The sequence below is a fragment of the Nicotiana tabacum genome, chromosome 23 (genome assembly GCF_000715075.1).
Source record: "Nicotiana tabacum cultivar K326 chromosome 23, ASM71507v2, whole genome shotgun sequence".
Classification (NCBI taxonomy): Eukaryota; Viridiplantae; Streptophyta; class Magnoliopsida; order Solanales; family Solanaceae; genus Nicotiana; species Nicotiana tabacum.
The window spans coordinates 69,790,781-69,814,841 of record NC_134102.1 but is presented as its reverse complement, the minus strand read 5'-3'; the positions used below and the strand labels follow the sequence as shown (position 1 = coordinate 69,814,841).

Sequence of the window (24,061 nt, the reverse complement as noted above, 5' to 3'; positions counted from 1 at the left end):
ACTTTGTTTCTGTGTAGCCAAAGAGCTGCAGTAGAGCAATGAAGGCTGCTGGGGTTGTGGAGGCTAGTTGTGAAGAAGTATTTGAGCTTGTGATGAGCATGGATGCAACCCGTTTTGAGTGGGTGCTCAACATTGTCAATTTATTCGTCATAGTCTTCATGTTTCATTTTCCTTCAAAAGTGCTCTGGTTGTTAGTTTCTGCACTTGTTAAATTGTAGGGTTGTAGATTTAAAATGGCAGTCATTTCTGAGGCGAATTTTATTCGTATTCCCATACTGAGCTTCCATAGTAGTCCTGCCTTGGTACCTAAAGTTACTTCCTGCTTTTACTGGTTGTCTGGTACTTACTCTCTCTAACATCTCTGTTTCATTTAATCTAACATAGTTTGACTGGGAATGAGTAGCAAGTAGCCAATTTGGCTTGCATACTTGGTTGTAATAATAAACAAACAGGTTTTAGCAATTATAATTTGGTGTATTGAGGAGAAATTTCATGGTTACATTAGTATCATAAAATGAATAAGAATACTTTAAACATGCAGAAGTTGACTACTATTCGAATTTATAGTGAGTATATCAACTTTTCTCCGCTCAATATATACTCGATTTTGTTATAAGCCTGCAAGGCTTGACAGTGATTCCTACACAAAGTTGCTCGATGTCGAGGGAAATCTTTGTCGGTCATCCGAGTACGCAGATGCTGATAAATGGTAACTACTTATTAATATAATCTTTAAATAGCGAATTCTAGGTTTAACTTAAAAAGTATTAATCTCTGCATTTAACTTAAATAATCCCAAGCAGAGTCTCTTTTCTGATAAATAACTAAAGACTCTTATTTCAAGAGCTTATCAGAGAAATCCTGATGCAACAATTTGAGGACAAGTAGGCTAGATATTCTGTCCAAAGCAAGCAGGATCATCTACATTGCTTGTTTATTTACTGGTCTAACTCCCCAATTAATTTTTTTTAAGGTCTTAATTGTGATTTGGGGTTGTTAGTGTGGTTAAAAATCATCATTTGTAAGGTATGTTATGATCATAGAGTGAGTAACCTTCAAAATGGCTTAGTTCAGTATTCTAGAAGGATGTTATTTGTTGTTAACTGGTGTTAAAAGGAGCATTTTGGGTAATCTTTCAGCTCTTGCATGTATTTCTATTTGTGGTTCGAAAAACCTATTGTATGCCATCATTTATAATTATGTACCTTCTTTGATTTTCAGCTTCCTTCTCTTTACATCCTGACAGTTTTATGAGGTGGTTGAAGATCTGATGCTTGAACATTTATTAGCCAGCTTATGTTCTTACTGCTCTTTTGTTTACTGATGTATGCTGTTTTGGAGTTATAAGCATTTCAAAGATTTGAAACAGATTCTATATATGATGCATTTGTAACAGAGCTGCAGTAAGATGACATGTCAAAGGGGAAAGATGATTCTGTCAGTAGTTGTATAATAATTTTTTCTATCCTTTCAAAGTGTTGGACCAACATATGGGTGGAGATTTACTCCTGAGACTTTTTGGTGAAAATTGAACGCCTATTTTCAGAAACAATTCTTGTGTTTGTCCAAGCTAATTGTATTCTCTATGTATGATCTGTGTTCTATGCTTCTAATTCCTGGCTGTTTGTTCCTTTTGGGTTTATTCTTGGATGTTTGTCTGTATTACTTTGTGGAATCGGTTCATGCTCAGAAATTCTGGCATGCATTTCTGTGATAGGATCAGCGATTTATGCATTTAAATCAGAAGATTCTTCTGGTTTGCGTGATGCGGGGTTTTGGCATAATTCTGAAACTTAATTTAGGGCTGTTTTAATTATGCTACTTAAAATTTCAAAAGACTGTTTTAGGCCTTATATGTTTTGATGCAATAGTCAATGAAGTTGTGGAAAAATTAAATAAAAAAGTGAATTAGGTATCTTGGTGTTACAAAGAAGGAAATGTATTTTTGGATCTAATAATGAATTTTTTGAGTTTGGAATGTTACACTATATTGCAGTTATTGTCATACAGCTATTCAGCTTGGCATAAATCATACATCTGTTCAGATTATTTTTTGTGAAATTTGCAATATTCCTTTAATTGGTCTTACACTCTTGCATTGTTGTATCTAATAAGGTGATATGGATAATGTAGCCATTTTGTCTGAAAGAAAAGCATGGCAAGTTAATGGTAAGTTGTCTCTCAGTTATCAGTTAGTCTTTGATGTTCGGGCTCTCTTTTCTATTGGCCTAACAGGTGGGACTGCAGCTTCCAGTATGGTAGTCTAGTTGAGGAGGTAGATGGACACACAGCAATACTATATCACAGACTTCAACTGGATTGGTTCTCGACGTAATATATTTCCCTGGTTACAGATCTTCAGTGTGCTGTAGTTTGGTGTTTCACTATTTTATGTGTACTGTTTGGCTTCTGTTTAGTTTGGTTACATTAGCTTCGGCAGGAAACTGAGTTGAATGTTACACAGTTAAATGCTAATGAGCTTGTTGGCGGCTCTCAGCCTAGCTGTTTGTCCATCAAGGAGCGTGGATACACTTGTGTTATCCATGCTTGCTTTGATATAGAAAAGGTGTTTGTGTATGTGTAACCAATCACTTGTCTCTGAGAATTTCCTTTTTTGGTGATGGAAATACTTGTTTCTAATTATTTGTTCAGTTATATTGCCTACATTGACATTTGCTCTTAAGAATTTTTTTCACTTCATTTAAATACAACGCTCCTCTTCACTTCCTAATATAGTATTATAGCATAAGAGTATTAAGTAATATTTGAATTAAAAGATGGGACTCAACTCTGTGTATGGGCGAGTTGGCTACTTCTTGAGGTTTTGGTGTACTGGACCGATATTAGGAGAGAGAGCTTCATTGTTCACCTACGTTTACTCCAAACAAACGAAATTACTTAAATCAGTCACTGCTTTTAAACACCATATGAGTTTGTGTTCTTTCTTTTTTTGATAAGTAAAAGTAATTTTATTCCATTTGAACAGCTACGAGTTTGTGTTCTTTCTGTTAGATAGTTATGTGTAAATAGTCCTAGTCCCATATGTAGTAGGTGTAGAATATGTCCTAATCCCATATGTAGTAGGAGTAGAATAAGTATTATATATATAGGGCTCATTGTATCATTGTTAAAAAATAGATTTTTCTCCCGTGCATTCTCACACGGTATCAGAGCTTCAGTGAGAAAATTATCGCTGTGTGTCATTCCAGCAACATCCGGGAAGAAAGATCTCATCGCCGTGCAATTTTCCGGTAACTTCGTCTTGTTCCCAGGGTTCATCACTGCTACAGTGGTACTGTGCATATACCAGTATCACCATCAGATCCGAAACCCTTGTGCGACCAAACCCCATAAATTCCAGTCCCATCAGAACAGAAAAGTCAGTCACCGTGCGTCTTTCCGGTTGACGACTCAAGATTGATTTGCGTTATCTCCTCATTGGTAAGTGTTGTGCGAAAACGAACACTATCATCTTGTTCGGAAAAGTCAGGCGACAAAACCCCAGTCAATCGCTCCGGCAGAAAGTCACTCGCGCGCCGCCAATACTAGGGTTCCGGCCAGGACAACTTACTGTCCAGTGATTCCGAGCCTACCCATATAAATTACATCAAATTCTGACAACTTTAATTTTTTCCAGCGTGAACAGTGAGTGCACTATTCTGCCGTGAACAGTGATTTCTTTCCCCGGCGTGAACAGTAATTTGCAGAAAAGTTTCTATTTTCTGGTGGTGTTTTAAAACCTATTTTGTAGTGTGGAATTTGGCTTAGTCTCACTATTTTCAAATTTTCCGGCGATCTTTCGGCCAACTTCTGTTTATCAGCAACCACCTGGTTTTGTTGCTCAGGGGAAGTCGAGTGGCCTTGTATGTCGAATGATCAACTTGAAGATATTTTCACCAAGTTCCTCACTGGTCCTCGTATTAGTTACATATGTAACAAGCTCGATACATATGATTTGTATGCACCGGCTTGAGGGGAGTGTTAGATAGTTATGTGTAAATAATCCTAGTCCCATATGTAGTAGGAGTAGAATATGTCCTAGTCCCGTCCCATATGTAGTAGGATTAGAATATGTCCTAGTCTCATATGAAGTAAGAGTATAATATATACAGGGCTCATTGTATCATTGTTAAAAAATAGATTTTTCTCCCGTGCATTCTCACACTTTCTTTGTTCTTTTGTTTCTTTTTTCTCTGAAAGAAAATAAATATGATTTTTTATTATTATCACAAAGACCTCCCCCTCCCCACCCCCCCCCCCCGCAAAAAAAAAAAAAAAAGGAAATTCTTTTGCGGACTATTGTGGGTGTTTCTGGCTGAGATGTCATTGTATGCAATGCAGGTTTATATGGCCTCGTGATCTTTGTTATGTACGATATTGGCGTCGAAATGACGATGGCAGCTATGGTAAGCATACCCCTAAAAAGTTGCTAATTTTTGTTCTCTCCTTGCTATTTATGACTATACGTGATTTACTTTGTCATTTTGCAGTTGTATTATTTCGTTCTAGGGAGCATGAGAATTGTGGTCCAGTACCTGGATATGTTCGCGCTCATATAGAGAGTAACTTTGTTTCTCTTACTCCGCAATAAATTCATTTGATAACCATATAAATTGGGAATGCTGTTGAAGCTATATATCTTTAACAGAGGTATTCTGCAGCTTAATATCTTATTTGTGACAAAAGATGCTAACCAGTTTTCAAATCTATTAGGTGGTGGATTCAATATTTCTCCTCTCAAATCTCGTAATGGGAGGCCCAGAACGCAAGTCCAACACCTAATGCAGATCGATTTGAAAGGGTGGGGTGTTGGCTATATCTCATCCTTTCAACAGCATTGTCTGTTTCAGATGTTAAACAGTGTTGCTGGTAAGCTTTTATGCTAGGCGAAAGACACATCCATTGAAACAGGTTTTTTGTTATATCATAGTTTTCTAGTATGCATTAACTAGGCTAATCTTTACCTTATCAAAAATCAAAAATCCAAAAAAAAAAATAGGCTAGTAAATAAATGCATTAACTAGGCTAGTGCATGAGCTATTTATGATATATAGTGTTTAGCATCGGAGCAATTACTTTAGTGATCACTGCTTGTGATGTGACTTCAGGAATCTTCTGTCTTCCTCCTTTTCCTGGAAACTGCTTATTTTGCGGAAACTAGTGGTTGTAGTGATGGTTATTTTCCCTTTCGTTAAAAGACTAATAGTAAGAGGGACTATCTTCCTCCTTTTTCCCCGGTACTGCTTGTTGTGCACAAAATAGTTTGTCGGGATGGTTATTTGCCCCGCATTTTGTTGAAAGACAAAATAGTAAGAAGGGAAAAATGTACATAGTGAACAGCTTTCTTTGATAGTGTTTACAGATCAAAGCTCAATCTGAAACTGATTTCTGATTATCTTACTTCAGGACTTCGCGAATACTTTTCCCAAACTGACGAAAGGGCTGCTGCGCCGAGAATACCAGTTATGGTTAACATGACATCAGCATCTATCTCCAAGAAGAGTCAAAACGAACAAGGGACTTCTCATCACCGTACTGCGTCCTTAGACCTAGTACATGCTGCAAATAGAAATGCTTCAATGATGGATGATTTCTCTGATGAGGATGAAGATTTTCAAGTGGCTGATCAGGAGGTTTGAACTTTTTGATCATTTCATGTATTTTCCGAGTCTCCTTTTAAACACGTGGCTTGGACTCTTTGCAGGTAATGCCACCCAGCTTTGAAAATGAAATGAAGAAAACTGGTAGGTCTTAAAATGGATTTGTTTCACTTCTATATGTTGAAATATTTATTTGGGTTGTTCAATTCGTTATTAACAATGTCTGTGTACTGCTGAAGCCCTTGAAGAGCCTTCGGAGCAAATTGATTTGTCCATTTTCTCGGGTAACCTTCGACATAATGACAATGATGGTGGACGTAATTGCTGGAGAATATCTGATGGAAATAACTTTCGAGTTCGTAGCAGGAATTTTTGTTATGACAAATCAAAGGTCCTTAAATTTGTATATTGTACCCTTTATAAGTGATTTATTTTTAGTTTAATAATCTATTGCAAGCTGGTTGAGCATCTCTTTGGAAAATATTCATGCAGACTACTGGGGGTAAACATTTAATGGATCTTGTTGCGGTTGACTGGTTCAAAGATACTAAACGCATGGACCATGTTGCCAGGCGTCCTGGTTGTGCAGCACAAGTAAGTGATATTTGACTAAATTTCAAGGGAATAAGAACCTATTTGGGGTAGCCAAGGATTGTTATGATCGTTTCTCTACTTGTAAATTAGCAACTTGAAACGTATAACTTTAGTCAAACCTGCTTGTTTTGTGTTTCTTGGCAAAACAAAAATAACTCAGCGATACACAGAACTTATCATTGTCAAGTTACAGATGGAAAATTTTATTGGGTTTTAATTTCAGGACAACTCAATAAATATGTAGAAAAACTCATAATAGTGTTTAATTTAGAGCAACCAAGTGCGACAAAATAAAGGTTACAAAATGTGGAGACCTAAACTGGAATTGAGTCATTTAGTCTCCATGCATCAATGTGAACAATCTTGAAAGGGACACAGCTTGTTTTGGGAATGAAGCACGCTTTTGTTCCTTAAGTTAACATGACTGACAATCAATTGATGATACAGAGGGAAGATTGGGATCATCAGCTGAAATTTAACGATGCAGATGGCTAAGACAGCTGTGGGTGAGAGGGGGCTTAGTGAAAATTAATGATGTGAAAGAGGATTCAGAAACTTTGTGATTCAGACCCTTCACCAATCATCCATCCTGTACCCCATTTTAGAAACAGATGAATTAATTTTAATGGAATAATCAAGACATTTAGTGAGTTTATACTTTATTGATAGAAATAAGGTTAAAATGACACTCAGAACATATAAAACACCGTGCCAGGGATTGATTAATGGAATTTGACCAACTGCCTGGGCCATGATTTTGGTTTCTTTCAGAATGGTAAATGTGAGTGGTTGTCTGGATAATGGAAGAGAATGAGAACAAAGTTCTTTTTATCGGTCATTTGGTCTGAAGCTACTGAATCAAGGATCCAGGTCTAAGAGATGAAGAGTTAGACATGCGACTGACTGACCTTTATCAGTGGCAATACAGTGGATGAATTAGCTGGCTCATTTTCCAGGAACTAGTCGTAGTCAATACTTAAGATGAATTGGCTGATCTCCTGAAGGTGTGCTCTGACTCGATAGAGAGAAGGAAAAACTGCAAAAAACAAAAAAACGCCTTAATAGAGGCTCGATTTACAAACACCAAAATATTTAGAAGAGTCATCTCTGACTAATGCACCCATTGGTCTTATCTGATAACGGGTGCCCATATACTGTATATAAAATATTTCTAGCAGTGGTAGTACAGAAGAATTCATAGTCAGAACTCAGAACTAAGCTTACGGGTACCTGTGCACCTCCTCCGTGTAGTGTAGGTCTGCCTCTGAAGGAATCTGGTGTGGTGCTGATGTGACAGTGATTGGAGATTATCTGGTGTGCCGGCAATGAGTCAATGGCAGTGACTATGATGGTGGATTAAGATGTGTGCAGTGTCCTTGCAGTCTGCAGCCACTGTGTTTGTTTCATAGACAAAGCTCTTACTATTATTGGTTACTGATCTGACGACAAAATTGACATGAATTTGCAGACAGTAAATAAATACCCTTCAGACTTCGTAGGAAAATTTCCAATCAGCAAGACGAACTAAAGTTTAGTGTTTTTTATTCTTGGCTTTGATACCATGTTGAAAAAAAAGATAAGCACAGAAACTTGTATTTACTTGAAGACAGTAAAAAGTCTTGTTATATAATAGTTTGGCCTAACAAGGTAAATTACCTACTTAGAAAATGCTAATACTGACGCAATTAAGTACAGGATGTCTGTAATATAGGAGTACTACAATTTTCTGCAAATGAATCTACAAACCCTAAGAATGAAGTGTAGAGTTTAAGTTCCATTTTGCAAAAGCCACATGCAGATTTAGGATCTGCTAATCTACTAATTGCCTTATGTAGGGGTGTGTCTCTTTGGGTGATCTGTACAATTTACTGGTTGATGGACTCATATTGCAGGGTCCAGAGAGTTTTCAGTCAATGTGCTTTATTTTGCGCATCTTGTCTGGTTTTGCTATAATATTGAAGCTTTACTTTTTTGTAGTCATTACATGGTGAACCACTTTATATTTATACCTGCACCCATATTCTCCAGGTTGCTTCAGAGAAAGGACTGTTTTCTTTGGTGTTTAATCTTCAAGTAAGAAAATCCTTCTGTATCCTGATTTGGGTTAATATTTCAAGTGCATCATGATGAAACAAGTAGACAACATTTGTTTTCTGAAAGGTACCTGGATCAACTCACTACAGCATGGTTTTCTATTTTGTAATGAAAGAGTTAGCACCTGGTTCTCTCTTGCAACGTTTTGTTGATGGTGATGATGATTTCCGCAACAGTAGAATGAAGCTCATCCCTTCTGTGCCGAAGGTACTTTTCTCTATTCATATTGTCTGGGAGATGGTGTTTAAGGTAGAATGGATTTAATGACATTTCTGTAACACCCCAGACTTTAGACAGAGTCCCACATCGGCAAAACACAAGAGAGATGTTGGGTATATAAGTTAACAAGCTTAGACCCTAGTGACTTTAAATCCGTGAGGGCCTAGACCCAGAGCGGACAATATCATTAGCGGGCTGGGCTGTTACAGATAGTATCAGAGCCACTCTTGTGTCAACCTTGCCGATGGTGGGTCAGAGTTCAACTGAGTTTAGGCAAATCCCGGTCAGGCGGGGCAAACCTCAGTGTTGAGTCACTTTAGACAGAGTCCCACATTGGCAAAACACAATAGAGATGCTGGGTGTATAAGTTAACAAACCCTAGACCCTAGTGACGCGTTTTAAATCTGTGAGGGCCTAGGCCTAGAGCGGACAATATCACTAGCGGGCTGGGCTGTTAAACTTGTATACCCAACATCTCTCTTGTGTTTTGCCGATATGGAACTCTGTCTAAAATCTGGGTGTTACAATTTCTGTATTATGGGGAATCACAAAGTTCGCATGTTTTAACTAGATATGATCTCATGTAATTTTTTAGACGTAATGACTTTTTGACTCTTAAAGACTTGTCTCTTTAGAAGTATGGGAACACAAAAATCTCAAAGTTAGTGAATAGCAGGGTTGGGGCTGTGAGTGAGATGTAGTCTCAGAATTCAGGTTCATAGGAAAATCTTTAGACTAGAGGAGGATGGAAAGGGAGAAGCAAAAGGGAGGATGACCAGAAGTAATGGTGGAAGTTTGGAGTTCATAATGGAATTACTTGAAAAATACTTTAAATAAAACTTTGGTGGAAGTTTTTGAATCGAAAAATTTAGGGCCCGTTTGAAATGATTCTCTCTGAATTTGAAGTTCTTATGTATATACTTGTGCTGGTGACGTAGAGGAGTTGTACTCCGCATCAGCTTGAAGCTGCCCCTAGTTTACCAATCTCTTCAACTAATGATATTTTATGTAAAACACGTAACATGCTAAATGTAGACATCTTGGAGAGATTCTTCTGTTTTCTACTACTCCCTCTGTCCCAATTTATGTATCATAGTTTCCTTTTTAGTTCGTCCCAAAAAGAATTTCATCCTTCCTTATTTAGAAACAATTTAACTTGAACTTTTTGCTTTACCTTAATGAGATGATTTATAGCCACACAAATATCTATGGCTTGTTTTAGACCACAAGTATCAAAAGTCTTTCTTTCTTAAACTCCGTGCGGAGTCAAACACCGCCACATAAATTGGGACGAAGGGAGTATTAAATATGTTACATTGTTCATTTAATCAATAGTCCCATCTGCTCCACTCGCCTTCAGTCTTCCTCAGTACTGTGACTTCATCATGATATTTGTTTGGAATTTTGACCATTTTTATGCAGGGATCCTGGATTGTGCGTCAGAGTGTTGGAAGTACCCCTTGTTTACTGGGGAAAGCAGTTGATTGCAACTATATACGCGGGCCTACATATTTGGAAGTAAAGACCCACGTCCCTCTCCTCTTTTAAAAGGCTACATAGACACACAATGTGACATAGTGCCTGGTATATTATGGTGTTGAACTTGTATGTGTTGCTCATTTTCTGTAGGTTGATATTGATATTGGTTCTTCTACAGTGGCAAATGGCGTTCTGGGGCTTGTGATTGGTGTAATTACGTCACTAGTGGTTGATATGGCTTTTCTTGTACAGGTGAGTGAGTACCTCTTCACCCATGAGATTCATTAAATTGATGACAATTGATTGGAGGTACATTATCCGCCATCTCAGGTCTAGAGTAAATGAGAGAATGGTTTCATCTAAGACTTGCAAGTGAAACCAAGAAGCTTACAAGCCTTATTAACTTACTAGTATTATTCCTGAAATATTTTAGTTTAACAAAAAATACGGTTGGGAATGACAAATTGTGAGATTGGTAGAGATTCTCATATGAATCTGCCATTGAGCTGTGATTTAGTACACATTTGTAATTTAGATATCTTGGAAGTCGTCTACCAAAAGTTTAGTAAAAAAAAGTACTCCTAGTGATTAGTAAAAATAATCAACATAACAACAACAAAGTACCCAGCGTAATCCCACAAGTGAGGTCTGTGGAGGGTAGTGTGTACGCAGACCTTACCCCTATCTTATGCAGGTAGAGAGGTTGTTTCCGATAGACCCTTGGTTCAGACAAGCATAAGCACAACCGTTAAAGAACGAGAAATGCAGTAATAAAGAAGGAAAAGGGAGCAGTAACAACAGGCTAAGAATAAAACCGAGGCAGAAGCAACATATGTAACTATAGATCTATGAAACAGAAAATAAAACGAGAATAGTAATACAGCTACTAGAATGGACAGGAAAGACGTTCGACAACTAATCTTCTACCTTTATTCTCGACCTTCTACCCTAATCAACAAAATTGTATTTAATTCCCTACTCCCTAGAACTTTGTCTCAATGCAAGATTTATCATAAACATATAGGCTCAATCATAATATCTTTCACATAAATTGAGCAAGAATAAATCTAAGTTGCTCGGACTCGGGCGGGGGTATTCGATACGGGTGCGGATTTAGAGGTTGGATCCTTCATGATCTAAATTTTAAGTTCGGGGTATAGTTACATATGATCTAAATTTTTTTACAGAAATTTAGTTACAGAAAAATTCCGATAGACCCTCGGCTCCCTCCCTCCAGGTACATATACGGGTGCGGGGATTTGCGTAAAAATAATTCAAATAACTAAAAATAGAGTTATAAAAATATGTCTAAATTATGAGACATTATGTGGGAAACTTACAAGGTATTCCAAGAAGGAGAAAATATTGATCAAGAACAAGACTAAGAATAAAGCCGAGGCAGAAGCAACATATGTAACTACAGATCTAAGAAACAGAAAAAAAAAATGAGAATAGTAATACAGCTACTAGAATGGACAGGAAAGGCGCTCGACAACTAACCTTCTACCATTATTCTCGACCTTCTACCCCAATCAACAAAATTGTATTTAATTCCCTACTACCTAGAAGTATGTCTCAATGCAAGATTTATCAGAAACATATAGGCTCAATCACCCCAAGGTGGGGAGTTCTTGGAGGGAGGAAGCCGAGGGTCTATCGGAAACAGCCTCTCTACCCTAGGGTAGGGGTAAGGTCTGCGTACACACTACCCTCCCCATACCCCACTAGTGGGATTATACTGGGTTGTTGTTGTTGTTGTAAATAGGCTTAATCATAATATCTTTCACATAAATTGAGCAGGAATAAATCTAAGTTGCTCGGACTCGGGTAGGGGCGTCCGATATGGGTGCGGATCCTTCATGATCTAAATTTTAAGTTCCGGGTTATAGATCCAAGTACATATACGGGTGCAGGGATTTGCTTAAAAATAATAACTAAGAATAGAATTATAAAAATATGTCTAAATTATGAGACATTATATGGGAAACTTACAAGGTATTCCGAGAAGTAGAAAATATTGATCAAGAAGAGAATTCGGGAAGGAGATAAAAGGAAAATGACTGATATAGAAATTTCTGTATATAAGGTATCCCGTTTTCTTCAATTCCACTCTAACTTTTGTTTTGATTTCAGAAATTGTTGTATCTGTCCCGAATTTCTTAATCGATTTTGGTCAAAGTACCCAAAATTATTTGACCAGATCTAGTATGGATGGATCCCAGACCTACGCCCACGTCGTGTCGAAACAGGTGCGACACCGAAAGTGAAGAGTCCGAGCAACTTAAGAATAGAGGGGGGGGGGGGGCAGTGTGGTAGGAGCGAGGGGAGGGGTCAGGTTTTATTAAGGTAAGGTAAGAGAAGTAGCCTTATTAAGAAACAATACCAAGATAGTATTGCAGCAAATACAAAAGGCAAGACTTGTTTACATTACATATTCAGGGATTCTAACAAGTCGAGCATATCATTCAATTCTGTTAGTTTAGAGCTATGTACATAACATAGTCTTGTCCCACATCGGAATAAGAGTAATATGTCCTTGTAGTGTATAGCTATAAATAAGGACCTCTTGTATTGTATTCATTATCTAATATCAATAACATATTTTCTCCCGTGCCTTCTCACATGGTATCAGAACTTCAGTGAGAAAAGATCGCTGTGCGTCATTCCAACAACATACGGGAAGAAAGAACTTGGTTACCGTGCAATTTTCCGGTGACCTAAGAGACTGTTGCGTCAAAGTCACTATTTATAAGTGTTGCGAACAAACCAACACCACCACAAGGTCCGCTGTAGTCCTGCGACCAAACCCCAGAAAATCCCACCGGAAAACTCAAATCCACGTGCCCTCACGCGCCGGACAGAGTTCAAATTTTCCGGCAAGATCTGTGCACGCGCCGAGCGCGTGAGACTCCTTACAACCAGATTCCGACGATCTTCCTTCAGGAAAGCTTACTCGCACAGAAATTCCGAGTCGACCAGTGCTATCCCGATAAATTCTGAGATAGCTTTTGTTGTTCAAACAGGTAATAGCGTGACTTGTCTCTCCCGATCTTAATCCTCTGAGTCTTGGGTCATTGATTCAGGTGCATCAGATCATATTTCTGGTAACAAATCTCTTTTCACTATTATTTCGTATTCTCAATCTCTTCCAAGAGTCATAATGGCCAATGAGTCTCAAACCATGGCAACTGCAATAGGTCAAGCAAGCCCACTTCCTTCCTTACCTTTAGATTCAGTCATTTATGTTCCCAATAGTCCTTTTAATCTCATAACTGTTAGTCGCTTAGCCAAATCACTTAAATGCGCCGTTTTATTTCTTGATGACCATGTTTTTATACAGGAACGCAGTACAGGGCGGATCATTGGTACCGGGCGTGAATCAAACGGACTTTATTACCTTATCCTTGCTAAATCACATGGACTCACATTTTGTCTTCCTTCAACAACTTGTCCTTTTACTGATTCACCAGATTTATTACATGAACGGTTGGGACATCTCAGTTTGTCAAAACTTCAGAAAATAGTATCTGTTTTATCTCACTTGTCAGCTCTAAAGTGTGAGTCATGTCAGCTCGGTAAGCATACTCGCTCCAATTTCCCTCGGCGTCTTGATAATCGAGCAGAGTCACATTTTACTTTAGTCCATTCAGATGTTTGGGGTCCTAGTCGGGTCAGTTCCACCTTGGGATTCCGCTACTTTGCCAGTTTCATTGATGATTATTCCAGGTGCACTTGGATATTTTTGATAAAAAATCGATCTGAGCTGTTTTCTATTTTCGAGACCTTCCACGCTGAAATCCAAAATCAATTTGGGGTTTCTATTTGCACATTTCGTAGTGATAATGCCCGAGAGTATTTGTTTTTCCCATTTCAGCAGTTTATGAAATCTCATGGGATTATTCATCAAACATCTTGTCCGTACACATCTCAACAAAATGGGGTAGCTGAAAGAAAGAATAAACATCTTATTGAAACTGCTCGTACCCTACTTATACAATCTCATGCTCCGTTGCGTTTTTGGGGGGATGCAGTTTTTACATCTTGCTATCTTATTAATCGTATGCCATCTTCAGCTATCCAGAACCAAGTTCCATTCTCTGTCATGTTTTCCCACTTACCTTTGTTCTCTCTTCCACCCCGTATCTTTGGAAGCACTTGTTTTGTCCATAACCTTACTCCTGGAACAGATAAGTTAGCTCCTCGTGCTCTTAAGTACGTATTTCTGGGTTACTCGAGAACACAAAAGGGGTATCGATGCTACTCTCCTGACCTCCAGCGGTACCTTATGTTCGCCGATGTTACCTTCTTTGAAACCCAATCATACTTCACAGGTTCAGGTCATTACTTAGATATTTCTGAGGTACTTCCAGTTTCATCTTTTGGAGATTAAGTCACTCTAGCTCCCACCACTTACAGCTCCAGTTACAGCTCCACCACCTACAGCTCCAGTTGCAGCTCCTACAGCTCCAGTTGTAGCTCCATCACCTATAGCTCCAGTTCCTCCACACAATCCAGTTCAACCTTCTGCAGCTCCACCACTCTTGGCTTGTCATCGTCGTCCACATCCAGCATCAGGCCCAGATAATTCACGCCCTGCATCGGATTCTGCACCTACTGCGGACTTGTCTCCTCTTAGTCAACCAATTGCACTCCGCAAAGGTGTACGATCCACACTTAATCCTAATCCTCACTATGTCGGTTTAAGTTATCATCGTCTGTCGTTACCTCATTATGCTTTTATATCTTCTTTGTCCACTATTTCTATCCCTAAGTATACTGGTGAGGCACTATCTCATACTGGTGAGGCACTATCTCATCCAGGATGGCGACATGCTATGATTGACGAGATGTCTGCTTTACATGCGAGTGGCACTTGGGAGCTTGTTCCTCTTCCTGCAGGTAAGTCTACTGTTGGTTGTCGTTGGGTTTATACAGTCAAAGTTAAGTCTACTGTTGGTTGTCGTTGGGTTTATGCAGTCAAAGTCGGCCCAGATGGCCAGGTTGATCGGCTTAAGGCTCGTCTTGTTGCAAAAGGATATACTCAGATTTTTGGGCTTGATTATAGTGATACTTTCTCTCCCGTGGCTAAAGTAGCATCTGTTCGTCTCTTTTTGTCCATGGCTGTTGTACGTCATTGGCCTCTTTATCAGTTAGACATTAAGAATGCTTTTCTCCACGGTGATCTTGAGGAAGAAGTTTATATGGAGCAACCACCTGGTTTTGTTGCTCAGGGGGAGTTTAATGGTTGTGTGTGCAGATTGCGCAGGTCACTATATGGTTTGAAACAGTCCCCTCGAGCTTGGTTTGGTAAGTTCAGGACAATTATTCAGGAGTTCGGCATGACTCGTAGTGAGGCTGATCACTCTGTGTTTTATCGCCATTCTGCTCCTAATCTGTGTATTTATCTAGTGGTTTATGCTGATGATATTGTTATTACTGGCAATGATCAGGATGATATTACTAATCTGAAGCAGCATCTCTTTCAACACTTCCAGACTAAGGATCTGGGCAGATTGAAGTATTTTCTAGGTATTGAGGTCGCTCAGTCTAGCTCAGGTATTGTTATTTCACAGCGGAAGTATGCCTTAGACATTCTTGAGGAGACTGGAATGATGGGTTGCAGACCTATTGACTCTCCTGTGGATCCGAATGCTAAGCTTCTGCCTGGACAGGGGAGCCTCTTAGAGACCCTACGAGATATAGGAGGTTAGTTGGAAAATATAATTACCTCACAGTGACTAGATCTGGCATTTCTTTTCCGGTGAGTGTTGTAAGTAAGTTTATGGATTCTCCCAGTGATAGTCACTGAGATGCAGTTGTTCGCATTCTTCGGTATATAAAGTCAGCTCCAGGCAAAGGATTACTATTCGAGGATCGAGGCCACGAGCAGATTGTTGGGTACACAGATGCCGATTGGGCAGGATCACCTTTTGATAGACGTTCTATGTCTGTATATTGTGTTCTAGTAGGAGGTAATTTGGTCTCGTGGAAGAGCAAGAAACAGAATGTAGTTGCTCGATCTAGCGCCGAAGCCGAATATCGGGCCATGGCTATGGCAACGTGTGAGTTAGTTTGGATCAAGCAGTTGCTCAAGGAATTAAAGTTCGGAGAAATCAGCAAGATGGAACTGGTGTGTGATAACCAAGCTGCTCTTCATATTGCGTCAAATCCGGTGTTTCATGAGAGGACTAAACACTTTGAGATCGACTGTCACTTTGTCAGAGAAAAAATACTTTCAGGAGATATTGTTACAACGTTTGTAAAGTCGAATGATCAACTAGCAGATATTTTCACTAAGTCTCTTACTGGTTCCCGTATTAGTTACATGTGTAACAAGCTCGGTACATATGATGTGTATGCACCGGCTTGAAGAGGAGTGTTAGTTTAGAGCTATGTACATAACATAGTCTTGTCCCACATTGGAATTGGAATAATATGTCCTTGTAGTGTATAGCTATAAATAAGGACCTCTTGTATTGTATTCATTATCTAATATCAATAACATATTTTCTCCCGTGCCTTCTCACAAATTCAAAACTAAATTCCCTTTCATCCAATAGTACAAATTCTCCATACATCTATATTTAACAACAGCAAGCATCTCCTTTTTGTCTTCAAAACATCTCCTATTTCTTTCACTCCATATAGTCCAAGCAATTCACAGAGGAATAGACGTCCAAATCTTCTTGTGAATTCTGCCAGTATAATATGCCTTCCGGCAGCATTACAAACTTTTAAAGCTATGAGGTGCTGCCCAATACACTCCAAAAATTATCGAGAACATAGTCCCGAGCTGCAGTAAAAATGCAGTGTATGAAAAGGTGATCAGCGGATTCAATAGAGCTTTCACATAAATAACACCTGCCTCATAGCTTATATCCTCTTTTTTGCAACTTCTCATGGGTTAGACAAGCTCCATGAGCTACCAACCACCCAAAACATGCCACTTTAGGAGGGACTAGTGTCCTCCAAATCATCTTCCAAGGCCAAGAAGTAACATTTTCAGAGAATCTTCCTGAAGCAATCTGTAGAAGGAATATTCTCCATCTTTGCTTGCCTTCCAAAACATAGCATCATTTTACGCCTGTCTAGCACAACAGATTGCATTTTACACAGAAAAGCTCATTTAGTGTGGATCCTTATTGATGTTCATTTTTCAACTCCCAGTCATAAAAGTCCCTCCTGAATTGAAAATTCGATCCTGCCATACTAAAGCAATCAGCCAGCAATATATCAGAAAGATTCACCAGCCTATATAAGACTGGAAATTGATCCTTTAGCAGCCCTTCTCCAACCCAATTATCTTTCCATAGCCTAATTCTTTTTCCATCTCCCACTGTCAAGACAGTATACTTAGCAAAGTCTTCCCAAAGGTTGGCAATTTGTCTCCAAATAGAACCACCATAAGCTGTTTCAACAGGTTCTGGGGCCCAAAAACCTTCTCTACCATATTTGATTTCAACGACATTTCTCCAGATTCCTTACTGTAAAACTAAAATTCAGAAGATTAATTTTCTTTTTTCTGTCCCAATTTTGGTGTCACGACTACAAAGGTAATGTTGTATATTAGTATATTTAGGTTAAAGTGGGTTAAAAATGGAGATATATTTAACTTCTTGAAGAATTTTAATAATGTTTAGAATAAAGGTAAGTTTAAAAGTAAAACTTTTTATGTGAATGCTAGGTGTTAATGAATGTTCTCTATTTTTGGGATAGTGGCAACGTGGAACCAACCTATAATAAGACGGTTAAATCCAGACATAGAAGTAGTATATATCCTATTCTATTAGGAAATTTTCATTTGATGTTATATGAGACAAATGATGATCTCTGACACTTGTTTAAACTTCAACAATTTCTTTACTATTCTTGTGTTGCCCACATCTTTCCCTTCTGTCACTGGGCAATAAATTTTACTTTTACGGTTAATTTTTGTCTTCATGTTGGAACAATGTAACTAGGGAAAAGCTCATTTAGTTTGTGTAAGAATGATTTTTAGTAAATACTGCGTATTCTCTTTGGTGTTCTTTTATTTTCATTTTATTATACTTTTTTGGTGGAAGAAAGAACCGTCAAAAGAAAAAAAGAAAGTTATCTTTATATGAAAGAAGCATTTCAAATTCATGTAAAATGAATGGTCTTAGTGCCATGTAAAATAGTTTTATTCGCTTAGGGATATCGCGATGGTAGTTTTCTGCAGTTGAGCGTATGTGCTGAAGTATATAAAGTAAATATAATGGCACAAAAAGCTGTCAAAAAGTAACAACCAAAGAAAATTGGATGGAAAATCATCCTCCTCATAGGAGAGAGACCAAATGGTATGTCATAGCATAGTTCTAGCTTGTCCTTTTGTGTATAATATTATCATCTATAAGCATTCATCCCTTGTTTAAGATATTCCTTACGATACATAAGTTAGCTTTTCATATTTATGTGTATGTCGATCAATGAAATTGACCTCCCACTCACACCCCTATTTGTTCCGCTGGCTAAAATGACACGGAGAATCCAAATGCAGTGATTCTTATTTGTTTGAAATAATGAAAGATGTGGTGCATATGCCCCTTTATAATGATGCGATTTCCTTCTGTGCTAGGCCAACACCCCTGACGAGTTACCGGAGCGGCTTGTAGGTGCTGTTCGTGTTTCTCATGTAGAACTGTCATCGGCTATTGTACCAAAACTGGAGCAAGCTGACGCACCATAATAGGTCAATCTTGACAGCCATTAACCTTCATAGAAATTTATTTTTGAAATATATATACACCTCCATGTTAGTCCTATCATATTTTTAATTCATTAGTTTCTCTCTCTTTTTTTTTTTTTTTTTTTTAGAACATCAGATGGAGGCTATATTTTGTATATAGGCTGTATAGATTGGTTTTCTAATACTAAAGGTCTTTCACTCTTGTGGTTAGAGCAGCAAATTTCATCTATGTACAAAATTGTAGGAAGTGTGATTTTTTTTGTAAGGCGCAGTTCTAGTTGTATCTGATACAACCCAGTGAGAACCACACATCAAAAGCTAGCTATTAAAGTGGGAGAGCTCAAGGCTATATAAACCCCACATCAACATATTGCAATACCGATGTGGGACTCAAGTCCCATACCTTGCAATGGACCATAACAAACCACCACGCTCCGCATCCGTCGTCCCCGACGATTGTGCGCTAGACTTTTCTAGCCCCGGGCGAACACTGCAATACCGGTGTCACCATCCATGGCATGGTGTGCACGGAGGGCAGTGGGTGGCTCTGATACCATTGATACAACCCAAGGAGAATCACACCTCAAAAGCTAGCTATTAAAGTGGGAGAGCCCAAGGCTATATGAATCCCCACATCGGCACATTGCAATACCGATGTGGGACTCAAGTCTCATACCTTGCAATGGACTATAACAGTATCTGCATGGTAGAGGTTTTGCTCATAGCCATTAGATAGCATAGATTTGGTGAATTAAATTGTAGGTAGATAACTCTTTTTTTCCTTTCCTCCTTTCTTTTTCCTGAAATAAGATTGGTGCAACCGTTCAGCGAGGTTGTCTTTTGTTGTTTCTCTTCTTCCTGGGATATTATACGTTTCAATGTGGTTGATGATTAAGGAAAACATTTCCCCTCGAGAAAAAACAAAAAATAAAATAAAATGAAAGGATTGCTGTGACACTTTTTTCCTTGTCTTGCATCTTTTTTATTTTTTTCTCCAACTTAGTAGGCTTCTTAGCTTGTATAATCACATAGGTGAAACAAAACATGTATGGAGAATCACAAACTTGTTCATTTATTACTGAGATTGTCTAACCTCTATACTGTCGTAAAGTCCAACTTATAGTCTCATGCATTACCAAAATGCTAATAACTGGGATTCGCATATTTCCCTTTATTCAGGTGTATCTATTGTGTGCTTCTCTCTGTTCTATTTGGAAACGGAAGCGCTGTCCAATCATGTAGTTTTCCACATTATTTGCTTATGAGCTGAATAAATGACTTAAAAGAGCACATTGAACTATCTGGATAACCACTCTGGAATATGGATCTTAATGCCATTGCTTGCTTATGAACCCCTTCATCTTTCATCATCTTGTCAATTCCTTGAACTATGTCATCTTTCTTCACCATCTCTCCCGGTTCATCACCGAGTAAAATCATATGTCCCATTTTCAAGTAATTTGCTACCAATTTGGCATCATGGAATTGGTCACCCCTGATTGGCCATGCCAAAATTGGGATGCCACGTCCTATTGCTTCCATTGTTGAGTTCCATCCACAATGCGACAGAAACCCACCAGTTGAAGGATGGCTTAGAATCAACAACTGCGGTGCCCATCCCTTTATTATCAACCCTTTATTCCCTATTCTTTCATCCAGTCCATGTGGGTAATATCCTTCTTCTTGTTGACCGTCTCCAAAGAGACCTGGAGGTGGACAGTGTCTACCTGAACCGGCCTGAATAACCCAAATAAAAGGATGGTTTGATGCCTCTAATGCATCAGCTAGTTGAGCATATTCTACCAAGCTAGGTCCAACTTCACTACCAAAGGACACATAAATCACTGATCCCTGAGATTTTGAGTTCAACCATTGCATCACCTCTTCTTCTGTAAAATTGGACTGTCGGTTTGACCTGACTTCATGATCGTGTAGTATTGAACTACTAGTTGATTTCCAATACGTCTCTGGCAACAAGGGGCCTACACACCATATTGGCTTTTCAATTTGGTTGGCCACATAATCAATGAATGGACCCTCAAGATCATGACAGGTATTGATCAACAACGTAATAGAACCCTCCACCTCATCCAACCATCGTGGTTTTTGAGGCCCATCTTCTACTCCACCTGATGGTTCATTCTGTCTATTTGGACCACCACCAGGATGATGACGGTTTCGCTTTATATCAAGAGCCATACTTTCAGGCAACCCTTTCATCTCATCCGCATGGTTTTTCCAGGCTGCAAACTCCATTGCAGCAGCACATGCACCACAAGTGAAGAAAGAGACAAAGGGTATCTCATATTTCAAGAAAATTTCCTTACTCCAGCTCATCATGACGTCCACCGCGGCGCATATAGGTCGGGTCTGGCCCGCCCCGTTGCATCGTTTCAATAGGAAGGTATCAATCCCCTGTCCTAACTGCTGATGGTCATGCGAAAAGGGCCCATGCATGAAACCATGTCCTCCTTTTTCATTTGGTGGCAAAGCTGGTAATTCTATTGCCTTGTGTGGTGGTGGGGGAGTTGATGTACCTGAAATCTCAACTACTTGAATTAAAGAATGATGACGAACGTGTGGTGGAATGGAGGAGGAGAGGTGGGAGGGGATGATAAGGGTGACTTTAAAGTTGAAACATGTCAACTTTTTGCAGAGTTCCATGCAGGGGAAGAGATGACCTTGACCGTAAAATGGGAGCACCAAGATATCTCCAATGGCTTCCATGTCTTTTCAAATAATTGGATTACACTTTGATCAAATTATTCCATGTATATATAGAAATATAGAGAAGGAATTCTACGTGTGAAATGTGAACATTGAATGTGTAAGAAAAGTGGAGAGAACTCGGTGACAGAGTGTAGCAAGTAGTAGTAGCGTCTTAGCAATGTTGAATAGTAATTAATTAGCAGAAGAAGCCAAGAGTGATGTAAAGCCAAGGTATCCATATTTTTTAGTCTTCCACTATTTAGGGAAAATTTTCTTTATCCGTCAGCAAAGCGTAAGAGGTGAGGAAAGCTCCCCCTCCCTTTTTGGGGGGAGCTTTCGTGATTGTTCTATTTTTTAATAAACACCCCCCCCCCCCCCACTTTTGGGGTTCTCTCTTAGATTTTCGTGATTGTTCTATTTTTTAATAAACATCTAAAATAATACTCATTCCGTTTCAATTTATATAAAACGGAATTTAAGAAAAAATAAAAACTTTTAAAATTTGTGGTTCTAAACAAATCAAAAAAGAACCTAGAGTATTTGTGCGGTTATAAAAGCTTCTCATTAAAGGTAAAATTATAAGTTTAAGCTAAATTGTTTCCAAATTTAAAAATGTGTCATTTTATTTTAAATGGACCAAAAATAAATAGATATTAACTTTTCTAGAAAAGTCATGGCATTGACCGGGAAGAGAGGCAGGACCACTTTCTCTTTACAAAAATGAGACAGTAATCTTCCTCAAATATCTTGGATGAGTTACATTCAGCATTTTTTAGTCAAAATATAACAAATAATTACTCAATCATATCTATATCTATAATCTATATCTATCTATACTATATTAAAATCTCGAAAGCCCTTAACGAAATGTTGTTCGTCTTTTTTACCCTTTAAAACATGATTTTACATAGGATAATCTTGTCATTTAGCGCTTCTCCAAATATTGAGGACATTAAAATCAAATAAAATTTAGTTTATTAAATTTTTTCTTATTTAAATTAGACCTTTAAAATCAATTAAAATATTTTCTTATTCTAACAAAAAGAGAAATAGAAAACTAAAAAAACTTACCTAACGTTAATTAGGTAAACATGGAAACTTGAACAATTCTAATTTATTGCAACATAAATAACGACAAAAGTGAATAGAATTTCTTTAATTAACTATAAAATTCTAACAATTTATGAAGATTAAAGTGGCCGATCTCTTATTTAATTTAAATAAGGTTAAATTGGTTCTCTAATATCGGTAAAGCAATATCTTCCCATTGCAAATAACAATAGTAAAACATGTACAAGTTTAGGCTAAAATAATATATATAGGTTTTTAAAATTATATACCACTCACTTTAAATATGATTTTAAACATCCATTGTTTTGATTAAATTACTGTTGTTCTTCTTTAGTTTTATCATATTTCTTAATTACTGTTGTTCTTCTTTAGTTTTATCATATTACTTAATTCATGGAAATGGAAAGCTATATGTTATTCTATAGATTACTGCCAATATTTGTCCGTTATTTTGTACATATTTTTTTAAGGTCACAAAAAGATGGTTTTTGCTATGAAAGAATGCCCGATCAAGTTCCATAAAAATTTGATTTTGGTAGCAAAAGATATGACCATCAAAATCAGTTTGTATGTTGGTAAATTTTTAAATTTTCGTTTGTCTTTTTGTATTCCTAAAAGTAGGGGTGTTCAAAACCAAACCGAAACCGAAACCGAAAACTGAACCGGAACCGAAGCTTAATGGCTTATTGGTATCGGGTTAACGGTTTAACGGACGGGGAACAGATTGAAATTTTTTTATTAACGGCTTATCGGTTTGGGGGCGGATTATTCAATTTTCTTAACGGATAATCCGTTAACCCGTTAAGAATATATATTAAAGATCAAAAACCTTTCCACTTCTTCCAGTACTCTATCTCTAAGTTCTAACGCCTAATTCCTAAATAATCAGAACCCTTACGTACTATGCATCAAAAGATCCCAGGCTTGGCTTAGCTTAGTTTATTCTCCCACCCTACAACAAGATTGTTTAAGTTGATGTCTATGGTTTACCTCTGCTTTTGTTTTTTAAAACTAATGCATGTTGTCTATGTTTAATAGAAGAACAACAGTGTTGTGCCACATCTTTTTTCACTCTACAACACATGACACACTACATCATTCTTATGTAGGCGTTAACAGACATGTATGTCTAGACTCAATGTATAATTTTCTATTCTGAATTTGTATGCTAGGCGGTCAGCAAATAATTAATACACACAATATAAATTGAATTAGGCCGATAAACCGCCCAATAACCGCCCGATAAGAGCTAAACCGATACCAATTCACCCGATATCTTATCGGGTGGCTAGCGGATTAATACATTTAAAAGCCGATAACCGTTAAGTCAAACCGTTAAGAGTAATTAACCGTCCAATCCGCCCGATAAGCAGCCCTACCTAAAAGGAGTGAACTTATTCTACTTATGTTCTGATTTTAACTTGACATTAGTTTCAAGAGTAATTTTCTTCTCATTTGGAAAGGTGAAATTAGAATCTCAATGCCATAAGTTTACTCTCTTTTGGGATGGCAGATAGAATTGATAAAAAATTAGAAAAAAAAAATTAAAAACTTGTTACTTGCATGTTTCTTTGTAAAAGTCTAGGTG

At 38.0% G+C, this 24,061-nt stretch overlaps 2 protein-coding genes across 5 annotated transcripts in view; one reads left to right on the top strand and one right to left on the bottom strand.

The window, feature by feature from the left end:
* LOC107822749 (protein ENHANCED DISEASE RESISTANCE 2-like) overlaps positions 1-18,913 on the top strand; it is a 28,179-nt gene extending 9,266 nt beyond the window's left edge. For 2 of the 4 annotated variants that reach the window (XM_075246873.1, XM_075246874.1), the window contains 14 exons: positions 18-118; positions 2,236-2,331; positions 4,342-4,406; positions 4,491-4,562; positions 4,714-4,869; positions 5,407-5,633; positions 5,705-5,744; positions 5,840-5,991; positions 6,093-6,194; positions 8,223-8,267; positions 8,355-8,495; positions 9,930-10,025; positions 10,137-10,238; positions 18,583-18,913. In XM_075246873.1, coding sequence (XP_075102974.1) covers positions 18-118; positions 2,236-2,331; positions 4,342-4,406; positions 4,491-4,562; positions 4,714-4,869; positions 5,407-5,633; positions 5,705-5,744; positions 5,840-5,991; positions 6,093-6,194; positions 8,223-8,267; positions 8,355-8,495; positions 9,930-10,025; positions 10,137-10,238; positions 18,583-18,693 — 1,506 coding nt within the window. In that variant the 3' untranslated portion in view covers positions 18,694-18,913. Of the gene's footprint in view, positions 1-17; positions 119-2,235; positions 2,332-4,341; positions 4,407-4,490; positions 4,563-4,713; positions 4,870-5,406; positions 5,634-5,704; positions 5,745-5,839; positions 5,992-6,092; positions 6,195-8,222; positions 8,268-8,354; positions 8,496-9,929; positions 10,092-10,136; positions 10,239-18,582 lie in introns of those variants that run through there. The other 2 variants (XM_075246876.1, XM_075246875.1) reach the window with 2 other exon arrangements.
* LOC107796624 (cyanidin-3-O-glucoside 2-O-glucuronosyltransferase-like) lies at positions 18,790-21,647 on the bottom strand. The gene has a single exon (XM_016619417.2). It carries the CDS (start codon positions 21,418-21,420, stop codon positions 19,945-19,947), a length of 1,476 nt encoding a protein of 491 aa, XP_016474903.1. The 5' UTR covers positions 21,421-21,647; the 3' UTR covers positions 18,790-19,944.
* Between the last annotated feature and the right edge of the window lie 2,414 nt (positions 21,648-24,061).

Bases quoted from the DNA above. Each gene is read 5' to 3' on its own strand.
- LOC107796624 (XM_016619417.2), bottom strand. From the start codon at position 21,420: ATGGAAGCCATTGGAGATATCTTGGTGCTCCCATTTTACGGTCAAGGT.